The sequence below is a fragment of the Danio rerio genome, chromosome 18 (assembly GCF_052040795.2).
Source record: "Danio rerio strain M-AB ecotype USA chromosome 18, GRCz13ab, whole genome shotgun sequence".
Lineage (NCBI taxonomy): Eukaryota > Metazoa > Chordata > Actinopteri > Cypriniformes > Danionidae > Danio > Danio rerio.
The window spans coordinates 23,869,983-23,889,062 of NC_141038.1; the positions used below are offsets into that span (position 1 = coordinate 23,869,983).

At 37.7% G+C, this 19,080-nt stretch overlaps 1 protein-coding gene across 12 annotated transcripts in view; it reads left to right on the forward strand.

Moving 5' to 3' along the window:
• Positions 1–19,080, forward strand: part of carmil2 (capping protein regulator and myosin 1 linker 2) — a 97,974-nt gene that overhangs the window by 46,546 nt on the left and 32,348 nt on the right. For all 12 annotated transcript variants that reach the window (XR_015514404.1, XR_015514405.1, XR_015514406.1 and 9 more), the window contains 6 exon segments: positions 64–177; positions 310–482; positions 2,400–2,487; positions 2,575–2,667; positions 5,726–5,792; positions 12,908–13,314. Coding sequence is in view for 8 of the 12 variants with exons in the window: in XM_087292446.1 (XP_087148572.1) it covers positions 64–177; positions 310–482; positions 2,400–2,487; positions 2,575–2,667; positions 5,726–5,792; positions 12,908–13,314 (942 nt within the window). In the remaining 4 variants the exon portion in view is untranslated.

Below are 19,080 nucleotides of genomic sequence, written 5' to 3' on the forward strand. Positions count from 1 at the left end.
GCTTGTGTGATGTGACTAAACAAATATTCTCCTGATGTTTGACATTTGGCCTTTTCCCTTCAGTCTTTCTCAACCCTGTATGAGTTGGGCAGAGCGCCGTCTAGTGGACACATGCTGAAGTGCATCCTCAATGACGCTGCTACAGCCCTCAGAAGTGAGATCACCGAGGACATCCAGGTGAAGTTTGCTTTCATTGTTTTGGGGGTGTGTTTGCAAACAAAACTCACTGTATAGATAGAAAGTGCATTATGTTTATTGTTTTAGTGAAGCTCTATTTGTTAGAAATGAGCTTTTTCTTGTGCTGTGCAGGAACTGGCGACGGCAATGCTGCAGTCTGCACAGCTGACCTGTCCCAGAGTCGTCCAGAGGTCGAGTGTTAATGAACAACTGGCAGATCGAGTGGCCAAGAAGACCCGACAGGCTGCACACTTCATTCAGAACACGATGCATGAGGCAGAAAACAGCATCAGAAACAAACTTAGGTGGGACATATTACTATAGCCTACTGTATATGGGGGATTTTACACATTTCACATTTCAAAATGTCAAAACCGATTTCTTTATAGTATTGTTTGTCAACTTTGTTACAATTTTGTTCCATACTTTTTTTTTTTGCCAAAAACAACCACTTGCTAGCATAACTGTTTAGAGCACAAATGAAATCACGATTTAAAAGAGTATTAAACAACCCACTGTATAATCAATGATAAATTCCAATAGTATTTGGATGCAGCTTTGGTGATGCAAGCTGAGACTGCATATATCTTTGTGATGCAATGTCAGACACAATGCAGCCAATGGAGCTAGTGATGTCACTGTGAAGGGTAGGGTTAGGGGTGGGGTTAGATGAGCTCATTAAAGGGCCATGAAACCTTACTCTTTCGGTTCAAGCCTACCTCAGATTTTTTTCAAAAAATGCTCCGAGATGGGCATTGAGCGCTGCAAGCAGAAGGAGGAGTGGGCATGGCCGACAGAGCAGGGGAGAAAGAGGGGAGCGAACAACTGTTGTGAGTTGACTCACAAAATGAGACACAAACCATGAGGAGTAATGGTTTGTAAATTGGTTTGTAATATAATAGGAGTAATACAGTAAATTACTGTAGCCCTGCTACATTTGTTATTCATAATTTCATTTAGGCCTACACATAACCACGATTTGTTATATCATTATAAAGGTAATCGTGTTTATATAAACATTATAAATGAGGAGGACTTCTCTCCTCCTCAATCCTGGGTCTGAATGCAGACACAGTGGATAGCAGTGCAGTAGGACTCATGCCCTGTCTATTTTAACTATTAACCCTGCCAGTAATCTGGAGGATTTTAAACATAGGCGAACACGGCAGCACGAATAAAGGTGATGTGTCTGAAAGGTATCAAACTCAACTGATAAAAGACAAAGTCCACCATTCTTCGATTCTTGTACAGCTCTCCTGACAAACATGCTTGCTGCAAACCAACAGCTTTGCTGTATCGACTCTGACAGAATTGCATGGAAACACATGCAACAAACCCCATGGATCATGAAAAAACACACATACGAACCCTGCCGTGCATGGACGTGGTTCTACCCACCCATTGGGTCACATAGCTTGGCAGGTCTGTCTCGCCTTCGGAAAGCACATGCCCTCATGAGTAATTTAGAAGCAGGGTCTTCTCATAGGAAAAGAAAACTGAAGAAAGGGAAGATAACGCATCATCTCTCCACTTGCAGATTCGCGCTACGTCACAGATTTTGATCCCACCCCAAAATTTATTTTAAACCTGGAAGATGAATTTAGCTGACAAAAGCTCAAAATAATCTAGTTTACCCCACAATTAAAGATGACAGGTGCTAATATTGTCTTAACTGATGCTCAACACACACAAATCGTCTAAGATTTCAAAAAAGTATTTCAGGGTGTCTTGAACCTTTAAAAAGCATTGGATGCAGCTCAGATTGCACTGCGTTAGGTCTGCATCCAGACCCCTCTCATAAATTCAGCTTTCTTTTTAATATTGTGATAGCAGAATGGCATGGTATGGACAGACATTTTCAAGGATAAAAACAATTTTTAAAAAAAGTATTGTTATTACCTGGAAAATTACAATTTTGGGCTTTTATGAATAAATTAAAAAAGGAAGAACAGTAAAAAATGTACATTTCACAATTGTTTGTCATTGAAAGTGCACACTTACTGATTAGGAACACAAGATATCACAATTTTTGGCTATATTAGACTTTTTGTTTCAGAACATATTACATTATTATGACCTTTGAGATCTTGTGATGTATGTCTATGAGTAGCAAATTAATACAAATATACCATTTGAAAAAAAACTGTTATTGATATATACCCATATATAACAGTACTATTTCCTAAAAATATCTATATTTTTTACTGTTTTCTCTCTCTCAGTGAACTGAAACTGTCCGTGAGTGTGTCTCTGGTGGAAAGCATAATTAATGAAGTTCATCAGGATTTGTTTGTGGCTCAGGAAAAGTTGGTGAGTGCTTGCATTTATGATTGTGCATATTGGGAATTGTGTATGTATGTGTGTGTGACATGCAACATGTGTCTTGCTTGCTTTCAGGACAAGCACATGAGGGAGTTTTCCCAGTCCTCCAGTATCAAGGCCAATGTTCCTCAGCTCAGAGTGATGGAGCATGAATTCCCTACAGATGATGTGAGGACAGAGCACCACTCCTTTATCTAGCATTCTGATCTGTTACTTACTCAAGACTCTTCCTTTGTGATTTTATTTTGCACTTGCACTAAACTTGTAATGTTTTTTTTTAAAAAAGAGAATAATTTTATTCGGTATATAGGCATTCAGTTACCAAAAGTGGCTATTACATCTATTTATTTTATGATGTACATTTATGATATATTTTTTAACTTTTTGTTTATGAATTAATTTTAGAAAAGAATAAGAAAATTAGCAATGTTCTTATACGACAGAGCTGCATATTAGAGTAATTTCTGAAGGATTACGTGACACTAAAAGAACGTAAAGCTTTGCCACTGCAGCAATACATTAAAGTAATTGATTTGAGTAACGAATACAATATTATGTCAATTATGATTACACTTATATGTCATAAAAATATAGGAAACATGTGTATAATATTTACAATACCAAACCTTTGGGGTTGTGATAAGTAAATTATATAACATTTAGCATTTTAAAATCAAAATAACACGTTGTTATGTTGTTTATTCCTTTCATAAAATGGCATAATTTGAAAGTAAAAATATATAATAATGTAGTAAGATTAATAAACTGCTTACAATAACAAGCAAATAGCAGGATGGCACATGCTAGATTTTGCTGTATGTGGCTTAATTGTTCTTGGGTGGCTTGCCAATGTATTAGATGACTCTAATACATAAGTAAGCTGACCAAAGTTCTTACGGGGAGAAGACTTTATTGAAGACAGTTCCTCAGCAGTGATGTTAACTCGCCGGTCCTCAAGTAGCTTAACCCAAAGTACTGTCTGAGGGACAGTATTTTATACTAGCCTCAAACAAATCATTCTGTGTTTACGAGGCTCAGCAGGACCCTCTTATCAGATGTTTCAGCTTTTTGTTTTGCTTATACCCATTAAGATTGTGAAAGGGTCACACCTATCGTAAAAGGGTCATTTACTTCATTGTTTCTCAACCACATTCGAGGAGGACCACCAACACTGCATGTTTTCGATGTCACACTCATTACAGCTCTTTCAGTCTCTCCTAATGAGCTTATGATCTGAATTGGGTGTGTTTGTTGGAGGAGACATAAATAATGTGCAGATCTGGTTGTCCTTCAGGAACGTGGTTGAGAAACACTGATTTTGTTCACACCTATCAGTTTGTGAGGGCTGAGGCACAGGTCAACCCTACCATACAGAGAATTGATCACATCAAAGTTCATTCAATGTAAATGCAACTGAACTAAAATGCACATAATCTTTCACATAATGGGTTTGTCTAAACATCTGAGATGTCTGATCAAAAGTCTTTTATTTTCTATTTATTTATTTAATTATGTAATTTTATTATTATGTGGATTTTTCAGCTAATTTTCTATACATATGTATAGAATATATGCATATGTATTTTTTCTATACAATTATATAATGAGTAAAAATGTACACAAATTGCAATTATTTAGTAATTTACTTCTATGATTACAGTCCTGCTTTCCCTGTGTTGTTTTTGTGTTTTCCCTGGCTTCTGTTTATCCCTGTGCTCACTCTGTGCCACACCCATGTTAGTTGTCATGGTTACCCTTTTTAGTAGCCCCAGTGAGTCCTTCTCTCTGCCCGCTTGTTAACCCATTTTTCTTGCCAGCCCTTTTATTTGCCCAGTATTTAAGCCCTTCTGTTCCAGTCAGTGTTTGTCAGTCAGTGAATGTTGCTTGTATGCTTTATATTAGCTGTTATGTTTTTTTTTCCTGAAGTCTAAATCTTGTCTTTTACTTATTTGTTGACTTAAAGGTGCAATAGCGGCAAATTTTGTTATGCTGATAGAAAGTCTTTTCACATCATGATAGCAAAAATTAAAAATATAATGTGGTCCAAATATATTTATGTGTAGATATTCTGTGGAAGATGTAGGACCAAAAAAGGTTCATCCAATCAAGATGTTCAGCCCGTTCTTACCTACATGTTGAAATATGTAATTGTGCACCTTGTTTGTGCAGAAAAGGTTTTGTCATGTTTACAAATGTGGTTTAGACAGAGAATTGCAGACAAACACCTACAACCTAACTAATTTTAAAAGTTTGGCATCGTCATACTACTGTATTATAAAGGTGGATGTTACATAATGTAGTTTAGTGATGTTGTCTGGCGCACATTCTTGAGTTGTAGCCAGTGCTCAATTTGTAAATTGACGAAAAACAGACGAAAGTGAAGAGGGTCGAGGAGTCGCGAACGAAACTGAAGAGTGAGGGGGTGGTTGTCGCAGATAAAATTGAAGAGGGTCGAGGAGTCGCAGATGAAACTGAAGAGGGAGGCGGGGGTTGTCGCAGACGAAAGTGAAGAGGGTTGAGGAGTTGCGGACAAAACTGAAGAGTGAGGTGGTGGTTGTCGCAGACGAAAGTGAAGAGGGTCGAGGAGTTGTGGAAGAAAGTGAAGAACGGGGGGATGGTTGTCGCAGACGAAAATGAAGAGGGTCGAGGAGTCACGGATGAAACAGAAGAGTGAGGAGGTGGTTGGCACTGAAGAAAGTGAAGAGAGTCAACGAGTCACGTAAGGAAGTGAAGAGCATGGCAGGAAGGGGGTGTCAGATTAGATTTCTGCCTGTGTAGGATCTGGCTTGTTCCGGCACAAATTAAGCCCTGGTTGTAGTTTTAGATGGCGATTAGCAGAGTAAGACTTTAGTGCTGTCAGGCTTTTTCCTAGATCTCTTATTACACCTTTAATAAATGTCTCAAGCTGCATTTGTATCTATACGTTACATATATATTATTAATCCTTGTATAATTCTTAATTCATTACGTAGGTTTTTTATTACTTTTCTTACATTTCTTTTTTATTTAAAAGTTTATTCTTAAAATGTCCCCATTAACCCCCTGTCACTATACCACTTTTGCTATTCAGTTGATGATGTGCACTCACAGACATATCCAATCAGAATAGCATTATTATAATCTATTATAATCAGCATTTAACTTGTTTCATTAGTCCAAAGCACGAGTTTGATTTTCAGTCACGTTGTATGCATTCACATTTGTTTATGTCTCTGCATGTCCACAGTACGTCCCGGTCATCTGGAGGAACAGCTTCCACTCGCGCAGCATCCGTCCTGCCCCTTCCATCAAAAGTAAGTCCCTTGAGTCCTGATGCCGACAAGTGCTTCTTGCTCAAATCTCTCTCTGCTTTCGCACTGCTAAATCACATGTGATTGGATGGCATTTACACTGGTGACATCATAGCTGCGTGTTACTTGAAAGCTGATTGGCTGTAACAAATCTAGGCCTTACACACCACAGCTGTTCAGATCAGAGGTCATGTTCAGGTCTGATTAATTATGCAGTCATCAATGATGTCGGAACAGAAGAGGTTAAAAGCTTATCTTTGCTCTTTTCTGTAAAACCGGTGTGATATTCACACATTACTGTATTTAAATGGCTAGCTGTATGTTAAAATTTTAATGGTATAAAAATATTCTTTACATGAATAAAAATTACAATTATGCCACTTAACTCACAGCAGCTGAATAAATGAACTTTTAAAGGAATATTTCACCTCAAAATGCTCATCCTCAAGTGGTTATAAACCTTTATGACATTGTTTTTAAAACAAAATATGATCTTTTGGAGAAAACTGGAAACCTATAACCATTAACACCCATACACTACCTGACAAATGTCTTGTCGCCTATCCAAGTTTTAGGAACAACAAAGATTAACTTGACTTCTAGTTGATCATTTCATATCAATACCTCTAGATTACGCTTTTTTTATCAAAATAAAGTATGATCATGCCTTGATTTTTAATGACTTAATTAGGACAGTAAGGTCTGACTTTGGACTTAAGGTTTTGCAACATTTACAAAAGTACCTTGTCACTTAACAGAAATAATGTACAGTACAGAATATAAAGTCATGGTGCAGTGAAAAAAGAATTAATATTGTGTATGTCTCCTGTGAGCTTGGAGGACCTCATCCACTTATCGCTCAAATAACTTAATAAAGTAATCTGGAATGACAAAGAAAGCAGTCTTGCAGGACTCCCAGAGTTCATCAAGATTCTTTGCATTTATCTTCAATGCCTCCTCCTTTATCCCCTGACATGCTCAATAATGTTCATGTCTGGTGACTGGGCTGGCCAATCATGAAGCACCTTGACCAGAAAAAGTAAAGCCCTCGTCTGATTTTTACCACGTTTTTGGATTTTACCACATTCTCACCCTGTTATTCACTTGCTCGTTTTATTTTTTGGATTCTGTTTTTGTCTTACCTGATTTCTGGAACTGCTCTTCCTCGGACTCGAACCCGGTCGTCGTGTTCAACTCCTCTCTGCAACTCTTGTCCGCCGACGTACACAACGAGCTAACTGGACAAACTAGTTACAGTGGAAAAACCCTCCACATGGAGGTAATCGGTCAGCCGTTAAGAAAAGGAACGGCGTCATACCACCCCATAGCGTTTGCTTAAAAAATGAAATGCAGCCATACCTATCTCCGGCTATATAATTCGCAGTCTTCAGAAATGTCCACGGGACTATGTTTTCAGAATAAGCCTGGGTTGAATGTCTTGACACCTCAGACTGTTTATGTTGCCATTCACTCTGCAGATCTCTCGCACGCCCCATACTGAATATATCCTCAAACCATGATTTTTCCTTCACCAAACTTGACTGATATCTGTGAGAATCTTGGGTCTATGCTGGTCCCAATCGGTCATCTGTGGTATTTGTGATGATTGGGATGCAGTTCAACAGATGATTCATCTGAAAAATCTGCCTTCTGCCACTTTTCCAAATTATCACCTAGAAGTCAAGTTATTATTTGTTGCTCTTAAAACTGGGATTGATGGCTTTTTCAGGTAGTGTAGTAGGAAAAACAAGTCGAAATATGAAAGTCGATGGTTATAGATTTCAAACTTAAAGAAAGAAATAAACTCAAATAGGTTTAGAACAAGTGGAGAATAAATGGTGACAAAATTTTCATTTTGAGGTGAACTATCCCTTTAAAGGGGGCTGGCGCAGCCGTCACTCTCCCATGTTGCCAGATATAGTTTTAGAACTGTCATGCCATTGAACTTGTGTCAAATTATAATCTTAAATTTTTAATAAAGTAATTAGGGTGCAATTAGGGTGATTCTGTTTCTTTGTAAAATGTAAGAATTTAAGTTATTGTGTTGAAGGTTTCAAGGAATATTTGTTTTATATAGTAATATCTGGCAACAATATATCACCTGCACTTAAACCGATAGTCAGCAAACAAAAAAGGAACATAAGTAGTTTAAGATATGATGAAATTATATTATCTGTGTGTCAAACTAAACACTAATAAAACTGTAGCATAATAATAACCTTTTTACAACAGATCTGTAGAACAACTGAAATAGAAACTACAATTTTATTTAGTTTAGTAGTTAGCTAATCAGTTTTTTATGTTAATATATACATAAGCATTCATATAGAGTATATGTTCTAATAGTTTACACATACAGTACTTATAATAGTTAAAATGAACAAGGATTCTTGCTCATAAAACACAGTTTGTTTGTCAGACATAAAACATTTTGTTCTACATCTTGTCCTTCTTTCTACTCATCTAGCTTTTAATTTTATTTAGAGAGTGAGAGGGTTTCATTGTAGTCATTATTGCACAACACTTACTGATTTTCAAAGCCATGTTCACATCTTTTACTATAGCACATTTAAACTGTTTCACTGACACTCCGGTGTGATTATCTGTGTGCATGTGATGTGCTGTACTGTAGTAGTGCTATGGTGCACATGTGATATCAAAAGCGTGCTCTGTTGTTTGAAGTCCTGCCTGTGAGCATGGGATCCCCCTCTCATGGGATTTCCCCTCCCTGTCTAATTGGTGGTCTATCTGTGGTATGTTTGTAAGTCTGAGACAGTGGGGGTTTGATTTCGGGAGGTCCCACCCTGTCTCTGCTAAATATAATCAGCTGTGTAACACACTGCTGGCAGCAGCTAACTGGAGCATAGCCCTGTTACTCTCACACCGCTGCCCCCCTCAGACGAGGGAGGAGGCACCCGCTTACAACCATGACAGAAACCCTCCCCCGGCCCAACACCACCCTCCTCTTCCTCTGATCTATTGTTTCTATACCTGTCCCGTTATCACAGTTCCTGAATTCTCTTTTCCTTATATCAGAAGAATGATGACTGTCATTCTGTAATAAAGAAAAACAGAGAAAGAAATTAGGTTTAAAAATTTATTTTTCTATGGCGCATTTGTGTATTACATTGGTCAAAAGTGGCACTGAAGACATTTCTTCAGCACTTAATAGGCACACAGTTATTTGGCGATGATCATATGACTATAAACACTAGAGTAATGGCTACTGTATAGGTTTAAAATGTTTAAAAGAAAGAGAGAGATCTTGTTTTTTTTATTAATATACTAATTAGTAATAATATCATTTTACTAATGTGTGCATCCAGTAAATGCAGCCTTGGTGTGCATAAGATCAAAATATTATATTTCTGTAAATTAAGATTTAATTCTATATATTCTATTTATCTCGTCTGTATTATTACTATATATTTACAATTTGTTTATATAAATAAACTGATATAGTTAAACCCAGAATAAATAAATCTAGAAATGCATATTTTTATAAAAAATTTGATACTATTTCCCGTCCTGTATTCCATAGTCTTTGGTATTGCTCCGCCCCCATACAGGGACAAGGAAAGGACACCCTACAGTCTGACAAACATTGCTGCTGTTGGAAAACATACTGTACTTTTGAGGCTTTTTTTGTTGAGAATGTAGTTGTTCAGATTGTAACTATGCAGTTTATTTATAAGGATAGTGCCTATTTTAAATATTTATTATTTTGGAGAGACATCGTGTCAGCGTCCATTAGGCTGTCATTGAGCAAAGCGAAGACGGTTGACTCCCAGCCAAAAGATTGTCACAGAGACCACATAATCAGGCTTTAGAAAAGAAGAACAGTCGGTGCCAGTAGCCTAGTGGTACTGCGCGCTGACGTGTAGCGCCAACGTACCCACGGCGACCTGGGTTTGGTTCTCGGCTCGGGGTCCTTTGCTGATCCTTACCCTCTCTCTGCTCCCAATGCTTTCCTGTCTGAATTCTCTACTGTCCTGTCATAATAAATGTGAAAATCCCCTAAAAAAAAAAAACAGCGTATTTTCTGTACAGCTGATCAAATCATCATTAAACTTTTAAGTCACTTTCTGAGTCGATCTCTCTCTTTTGTATGTTGTAGTGCTGTATTTATACCATAGTAATTGTATTGTATTAAGTGTGAGATGAGACACTTATTAGGAAAATGTGTATTTTGTGTTGACCACTGTTATATAAACTTGAGTTACTTTTTGGTTGGTCATCTGTTTGCTTCTAATCAGTCTCCTGTTTTCGTTACTGCAGACTAGTTCAGTTTTCCTTATCGCAAACACAACAGTAATCTGATAGAGTTTGCGCTGCTTTGACTTTTTCTGGGTTAAATTGTTATCTCTCAATTGCAACAAAGAAACACTGGGAAATCACTGTAGACTGATGGCATTTTATGCCGTTCAGCTTTAAAATCCTAAAATGTGAACAAAATCAGCTTTAGACATAACTTTAGATGTTATGCTTATTGAATCATTCAAATACTAGCTCTAAAGTGTTGTTGGTGAAATAGTAACGGTTTCTGCTGTTCTGACGTCAGCTGCAGATGTGATTGAGTAGCGGAAGAAAGTAGTTCCTCATACAAAAGGGGTTTTTAGACTCTTCGTGTTTGATTTGCTTTTTTATACACCTGATTATGCCCTGTTGTATCAACGCAATATCAAACTCGATATACAGCCATTTTGCACTGCTACGTCCAACCCAGGCTCATTCTGGAAACGTAGCCCCGCGGCCAGCCAATCGGCCGACCCACCTTCCTCCTCCTCCTCCCCTAAGCCCAACCAACGATTTACAAAAGCTGTCCAGAAAAAGAAAAGCCCTTGTCTGATTTTGACCGTGTTTTCGGATTTAACCACATTCTTGCCCTGTTATGAACTCGTTCACTTTATTTTTGGGATTCTGTTTTTGTTTTACCTGATTTCTTAAATCGCTGTTCCCCGGACTCAAACACGGTCGTCACCGTCGTCGCCACCGTCGCAGCCGGCTCTCCTCCGGGTCTCCGCTCAGCCCACGTAACATGACAAGCTAACCGGACAAACTGGTTGCGGTGGGAAAACCCTTCACATGGAGGTGAGCCGTCAGCCGGTAAGCGCAAAGAGGAGCGGCGTCACACCGCCTCGTAGCATTCGCTTAAAAAAATAAAATGCAGCCATATGTACCTCCGGCCACATAATACGTGGTCTCCAGAATTGTCCGCGGGGCTATGTTTTCAGAATGAGCTTGGGTTGGCTACGTTACTAGTGGAACACTAAGGCACGCCTTCCACCCATGCCGATATACAGCCTTATCGCACAGCTACAAGTGTGATATTGCTCATATATATATTAGTGCTGTCAAAATTAGTGTGTTAACGCATGTGATTAATTTGAAATAATTAACGCGTTAAAATAATTAACGCAATTAACGCAGTTGCATTTTTTTTATTACTTCCTGTTGTGTTGGACGTGTTTAACATGCAAAGAAACATGGATAAGGCCAAGGAAGCACTTTTTAAAGGCAAGTTTCAGTATAAAAGAATTAATGTGCCGTCGATTACCTCACCTCGACATGCCATAGGCTTTTTGCAGCTTGATGGACACCTCAAACCATGAATCAGGCGATCGCGAATACCATAAGGTCCAATCATTTCAGCGGCGTACTGCCTGATTAGCTATTTGCATAAAAGTTATACCAGCTACAACTTCAGTCAGCCAAAAACACGGAGGGTAAACAGAAAGGAGGAGCAGAGAGGGAGCACATGAAAAGAAGAAAAGCCCTGGCCATAGAAGCAGAAAAATGCTGCAAAATCACAACTAGGTTTGCGACCAAGGGAGCAGGTTGGTCAGAATACAGCACAATTACAGTTGAAGTCACAATTATTAGCACTCCTGAATTATTAGAACCCCTGAATTATTAGCACCCCTGAATTATTAGCCCCGTTTATTTTTTACCCCTAATTTCTGTTGAATGGAGAGAAGATTTTTACAACACATTTCTAAACATAATAGTGTTAATAATTCATTTCTAATAACTGATTTATTTTATCCTTGCCATGATGACAGTAAATAATATTTGACTAGATTATTTTTTAAGACACTTCTGCACAGCTTAAAGTGACATTTAAAGGCTTCACTAGGTTAATTAGGTTAACAAGGCAGGTTAGGGTAATTAGGCAAGTTATTGTATAATGATGGTTTGTTCTGTAGACTATCTGAAAAAATTATAGCTTAAAGGGGCTAATTATTTTGACCTTAAAAACGCTTTAAAATAATGAATAACTGCTTTTATTGTAGCTGAAATAAAACAAAGAAGACTTTCTCCAGAAGAAAAAATATTATCAGACATACTGTGAAAATTTCCTTGCTCTGTTAAACAACAACTGTATATAATCATTTGGCAGATTTCCAGGAGATTATCATTCATTTGCGGGCATCCTGGAGTCTCTGTGCATTTACAAATACAAATTTTCTTTATTGGCATTGATTTTTTTGAAATTCAAATGGCATTAACATGCCTGTGTTTTTTTATTTCTGTAATAAATATGTCAAGCCAGGATCTTGATGGTTTATTGTGGGTTTGTTGTTTACATGAAAAAATCTGTGTTACAAGTTTAATAAAAATTTGAATAAACAATTATATTTTGAATTTAAATATTTTTGTCTTGCATTTACATTAATTGTACATTTGAATAGCCAAAATTACAAGTTTCAGTATTTTAAATGCGATTAATCACGATTAATTAAAAAAAAGTGTGATTAATTAGTTAATTTTTAAAAATCGATTAACAGCACTAATATATATATATATATCCAGTTTGCAAAATGTAATTGTAATTAATTGGCAATGAATTTCTATTAATTATTGATTGTAATGGTTGACAAAAAGATATTTGCCAGACTTCCGGCACCCTCTATCTTTCCACTGTAAATCCTGACCCCTTAGTGAGTCCATCTTTATCTTTCTTTTTTCCTGCATTTTTTGCTGCATATCTGCAGATCCATCGCTCCCTTGCTGTCTCTCTATTTCCTCATCTCTATGTAGATACACACACATCACACAGGCTTCCGTCTCCCCCCACCCTCACTATCTCCCTCTGTTGTCCCTTTATTTCTCTGCAGGTTTGTTAGATGTGGAAGGGGAGCAGCAGGCGCGTGCGGCCACACATCCCCAGCAGGAGCCAGAGGAGAGAGGAGGAGGGGGAGGAGGAGGAGTGCCTCAGGTCTCCAGGGTAGGAACGGAGGAGAGGAGGCGGGCCCAGTCGTTGCCGTTGGCGACGGGGCTGTCAGTCACCACGGCAGGCCAGCTGAAGCCAGGAAGCCCCTCCTACTGGAGGAGAGAGGCGGATGCTGCTGCCGCTCCCGCTGCTGCTGCTGCCGCTCTTAGCAACAGAGAGCCCCGGCGCTCGGAGCCTGCACCTCCTCAGCCCCCTATGGACCTGCCCATCGAAGGCCACACACTGAGGCACTACACCCGCTCCAGGCCCAGACCCAACCGCCGGAACAGGCAGCCTCCCAGCAAGCCGCAGGTAAGACAGCAGAGCAGCCGTCCGGGAGGGTCGGAGAGCGAGAAGAAAGGAGCATGGGGAAGGCTGAGATTGGGGACGCTTCTGCTGCTGGTAGAGAGCGAGAGAGGGGGAGGGAAGACACCGTAGGCTCATCTCCTATCCCTTTATTTTTGGTAATAATACGAGGGTAAGAGATGCTCGGAGAAAGTGTGCCGCTTCTGTTTTTTGGGTGTGTATCCTCCACTGCCATTTTCAGGCAGTGTATGAGTGTGTGTGTCGTCGTGTTTGTGAGGCTCAGCTGGGCGGTGTGTGTGTGTGTGTATGCTGTCAGAAAGAGGCACAGAATCTGTCCACTGGTTATGGACGGTTGTGCTTGGTGTGACTGCTGTAGCATCTCAATTATTAATGCTGGCAGATGAAGGAGGGTTTCACCCTCTTTTCTATCATCAAGTATGGAGGATCCCTCTTTTCTTAGCATTCCCATTGGCTTATTTCTGTTGTACAGATCATCACCTGAGTGTTGTGTGAAGGAGTAGCTTATTGTGTGTGTGATGTGATGCTTGGTCGTGGTGTTTCTACTGCCGATGCTGCAACGACAGTGTGTGGTTGCATTGGCACACTGCGATTCTGTCTCTCCCGTGGAGAAGGATGTTTGATATAATATCCTCTCTGCAGTGTCTTTATTGTGTGGATGTGTGATGAAGAGAAAAACAGAGATGGATGATGGTGTTTCTTCTCTTATGTGCATGGATCTGTAACACTTGTGCACCCCGTGAATGGTCATTTGGTAAATGGTTGCCATAGCGATGGGTTTTACGGTGTTCTCAATTGTAGCTGCTCACACACATACATGCCTTTACACTATTGTGCGTCTAATGTGCTCCTATGGCATGTGGCCTGTTTATTGATGCCTCCATTGTGAGGTGATTTGTGCGTCTTTAATGCTGGGTGTGTGATAAGGGTGCTTTTGTGCCCTCACACTGTGATTGTGGAAACTCCGTATGGTTGTAAGGTGTTATATAATCATAGGTGTGTTAAAACCCACCTTGTTGAGTCATTTGGAGACACGTCTTTCCTGTCAATGCACTTCGGGCTTTTATATGTATATAGTGTTAACTGAATTTAGTTTCATTATGAAGAAGTTCTATAATGACACCATGTTAGATATTATATAGTAATAACAGCGATTAGTACAATGTAGGGCTGCACAATATATCTTTTAAGCATTGATATCGCAATAGTCATTTGTAATAGTCACATCGCAGAAAATTCAGTGTTGAGTTTGTATTATAATTAATCATTTGCTTGTGTTTTTGATTGTAAAATGATTTTAAAAGCATTCAGGTATAAGAAATTGTAACACTTGTGAGCTTAACTACGATTAATTTTATTGAATTATTTTTATTTTTATTATTCAGTTACTGTACGTGAATACTGTTAGACTCGGGAAACAATAAAACACTTCAATTGCATCTTTTTCTTGATTGTATTTATAGATTGTTATGCATGAAAACACTCACAATACAACAACGAAAATGTGTCGGGGGACCCCAAAAAAATGTGAAGATTGTTTATTAGATTTTATGGAGATGCAAATAGTAAACATTAATTCTTCAATCTCTGATTAAACACGTGCATGAAAGTACAACACATACAAATACACAAAAAACACTGCAAATAGCAGAGATAAATACGAAAATGTGTCGGGGGACCCCCAAAATGTGTAGATTGTATTTTAGATTTTAAAGAGATGCAAATAGTAAATATCAATTCATCAATCTCTGTGTAAATACATGAATAGAAATACAACATATGCAAATACAGAAAAGCACTGGAAACAGCACAGACAACAACAAAAATAAGTCGGCGAACCCCAAAATTTTATAGATTGCTTATTAGATTTTATGGAGATGCAAATAGTAAACATTAATTCATCAATCTGTGACTAAACAAGTGCATGAAAGTACAGCACATCTAAATACATAACCGCACTGCAAAAAACACAGACCATAATGAAAACATGCGGGGGTATCCCCTAAAAATTTAAAGATTGTTTATTAGATTTTATGGAGATGCACATAGTACGACAAAGTACAACACCTGCAATGACTCAAAGCGCACTGCAAATAACAGCGATAACAACAGAAATGTGTCGAGGGACCCCAAAAACTGCAAAGAGCACAGACTACAAACAAAATGTATAGCTTAATTATTATATTTTATAGAGATGAAAATAGGAAGCAGGAATTGATCAATCTCTGACTAAACACGTGCATGAAAGTACAACACATGTAAATACATAAAACGCACTGCAAATAACACAGACCATAATGAAAACATGTGGGGGGACCCCAAAAAATTGCAAGACTGTTTATTAGATTTCAAGATTAGATTAGAAAATTGTATTCATATCGCAAAAATTATCGCAAAATAATAAAGTAGTCCAATGTTAAACCTTTCCAATATAATGCAGCCCTAGTACAATGATACTACCTGGGATTTTAGATATATACACTCCGGCTCAAAAGCTTGGGTTCAATGTGATTTTTAATGCCAAGTAAAATTAATGTAATAACAAATTTTACTATAAAAGATACTGACATAATAGTAGTATTTTTAAATAATAAAGAAGGGTGTAAATGTGTGTGTATGTGTGTATGTGTGTGTGTGTATGTATATATATATATATATATATATATATATATATATATATATATATATATATATATATATATATATATATATATATATATATATATATATATATATATAGTGATTTATTCCTGTGATGATAAAAAATTCAAGTCAAATACAGTAAATTATTATATTTCCAGTCATCAGTGTCACACAACCCTTCAGAAAGCATTGTAATACACTGATATGTATTATTTTCAATTCTGAAAACTCTTGCACTGCTTAACTATTTTGTGGAAACCGATATATTTTGTTCAGGATTCTTTCATGAACAGAAAACATTATAAATGTCTCTACTGTCATGTAGGATTCCACATTATTATCATATTCATTTACTGTGGTATTTGAAGATTATTTTTTACATATCTAGCAATACTATGCTACAGCTGTGCTGTTAGTAGCATATAAATATTAATACCACCTTGATTTATCATTGGATCCCAGGGTAGGTTATAAAATGATATGGTATTATATAAATATAAATGTATATTATTATTACAATAGACTTTACATCTGACTACTGCCTTTGTTTTCCATATGCCAGACATACTGCAAATGATGGTAATATCATACTATATTGTTTATATAATATTTACATACCATACACATAAAAGTAATGTCCACAAAAAATAACAATAATTTTATAATATGTATTAAATAGTTCTATGGTACCATGTAGATTGATATAATGAAAACCTTTATGTACCGTAGTACCCCATGTTATGTCAAAGAAATGCTAAAAATAAAGTTAATACGTTATGCTTGTTTCCACAATATCATGGTGATACTATGGTACTCGGATAACATTAACATCTAAAAATATGCCTTTATTTACAACATTGCATGGTATTAAAAGGAATAATGCTATTACTGTCAAATAAGTGTCTGTCAAAATATTGGTAAAGCTATCGTTTTCTGAGAGCATGTAAAAATGATCAGTTTCCACTATAATATTCTAAGGTATGTCGTAAAATACTATGTAATTACTATTCTTAATTACTATGCAATTAACTTAATCCCAAGTCAAAAATACCAGGATTATATAGATAATAATACAGTATCATGGTAATACTACCTTTATTGCCACACCTTAGTAGTACACCTAAATGTATGACGCAGAAAAAGGTAATGTTCTTTGATATAATGTATACCATCCATTTACCTTGGTGTGTTTTAAGTTGTGATAAATTTTTAAGGTAAAACAAGGATTTTGTGATACCTTGTACATTACAACTTTCATTTGTTAAAGGATCTTATAGTAAGTAAAATAAATGCTTTTTATTGTTGTTACGGTAGTGTCACACAAAACCAAAGTTATAATATAGCAATTTAATGCCACGTGTGCAGGATTGCAACTTTTTTTGACATAGTATCCCATAGTATGTAAAAAAATATTATTATAATGTCTACAAGAGTCATGTACTGTAAATACACTCACCGGCCACTTTATTAGGTACATCTTACAAGTTCTGGGTTGAACCCCTTTTGCCTTCAGAACTGTCTTAATCATTCGTGGCATAGATTCAACAAGGTATTAGAAATGTTCCTCAAAAATTTTGGTCCATATTAACATGATAGCATCATGTAGTTGCTGCAGATTTGTCGGCTGCACATCCATGATGAAAATATCCCGTTCCACCACATCCCAAAAGTGCTTTATGGGTTTGAGTTCTGGTGACTGTGGAGGCCATTTGAGTACAGGGAACTCATTGTCATGTTCAGGAAACCAGTCTGAGATGATTTACACTTTATGACATTGGACTTTATCCTGCTGAAAGTAGCCATTAGTAAATGGCTGTGATCATAAAGCGATGGACATGGTCCACAAGAATACTCAGGTAGACTGTGGTGTTGACATGATGCTCAATTGGTACTAATGGGCCCAAAATGTGCCAAGAAAATATGCCCACACCGCTACACAACCACCACCAGCCTGAACTGTTGATACAAGGCAGGATGGGACCCATGCTTTCATGTTGTTGACGCCAAATACTGACCCTACCGTCCAAATGCCCTATCGTCGCAGCAGAAACCAAGACTCATCAAAAAAGGCAACGTTTTTTCTATCTTCTGTTGTCCAATTATGGTGAGCCTGTGCGAATTGTAGCCTCAGTTTCCTGTTCCTCGCTGGCAGGAGTGGCACCCGGTGTGGTTTTCTGCTGCTGTAGCCCATCTGCCTCAAGGTTGGACATGTTATGTGTTCAGAGATGCTCTTCTGCATACCTCGGTTGTAACAAGTGGTTATTTGAGTTACTGTTGTCTTTCTATCCGCTCGAACCAGTCTTGCCATTCTCCTCTGACCGCTGGCATCAACAAGGCATTTGCGACCACAGAACTGTTGCTTACTGGATATTTTTTCTTTTTCGGACCAACCGTAGAGAAGATTGTGCGTGAAAATTCTAGTAGATCAGTAGTTTCTGAAATGCTCTGCCCGTCTGGTTTCAACAACCAAGACATGTTCAAAGTCACTTAAATCACCTTTTTAACATTCTGATGCTCAGTTTAAACTGCAGCAGATCATCTTGACCATGTCTAAATGCCTAAATGCTTTGAGTTGTTGCCATGTGATTGGCTGATTGAAGATTTGCGTTAACAAGCAGTTGGACAGCTGTACCTAATAAAGTGGCCAGTGAGTGTATGATTGCCACCATTATGGCCACCTTAAGTATTAGTATGCCAAGGTGTCAATAATGCCATGATATTACAGTCACGGTGATGTCCACAAACATTATGGTGTTGCTATACTACAGTGATATGATTTGTCATATCACTTATCTATCATATCATTATTGTATGCCAAAAAGCAAGTTATTACAGTCATACTGTTGTAGTGTCCATTTAAATAATGCTAATACTGCAGAATGAGGATTGGTGAATTCATTTGCCATTTTGTTCCAGGGTGTGTCAAAGAATGCCCATAGTGTCCAGAAAATGATGACTATAACAACATTGCTGTGTAAAAACCTGTGTGTACTTATTATGGAACATTATTAAATGATCTATATTGATTATTGTGCATTTATTGAAACATAACTACATTATGATGTCATTCTCTATGTCCGTGAGCTGTGGCTGTGTTGTTGTCATGACAAC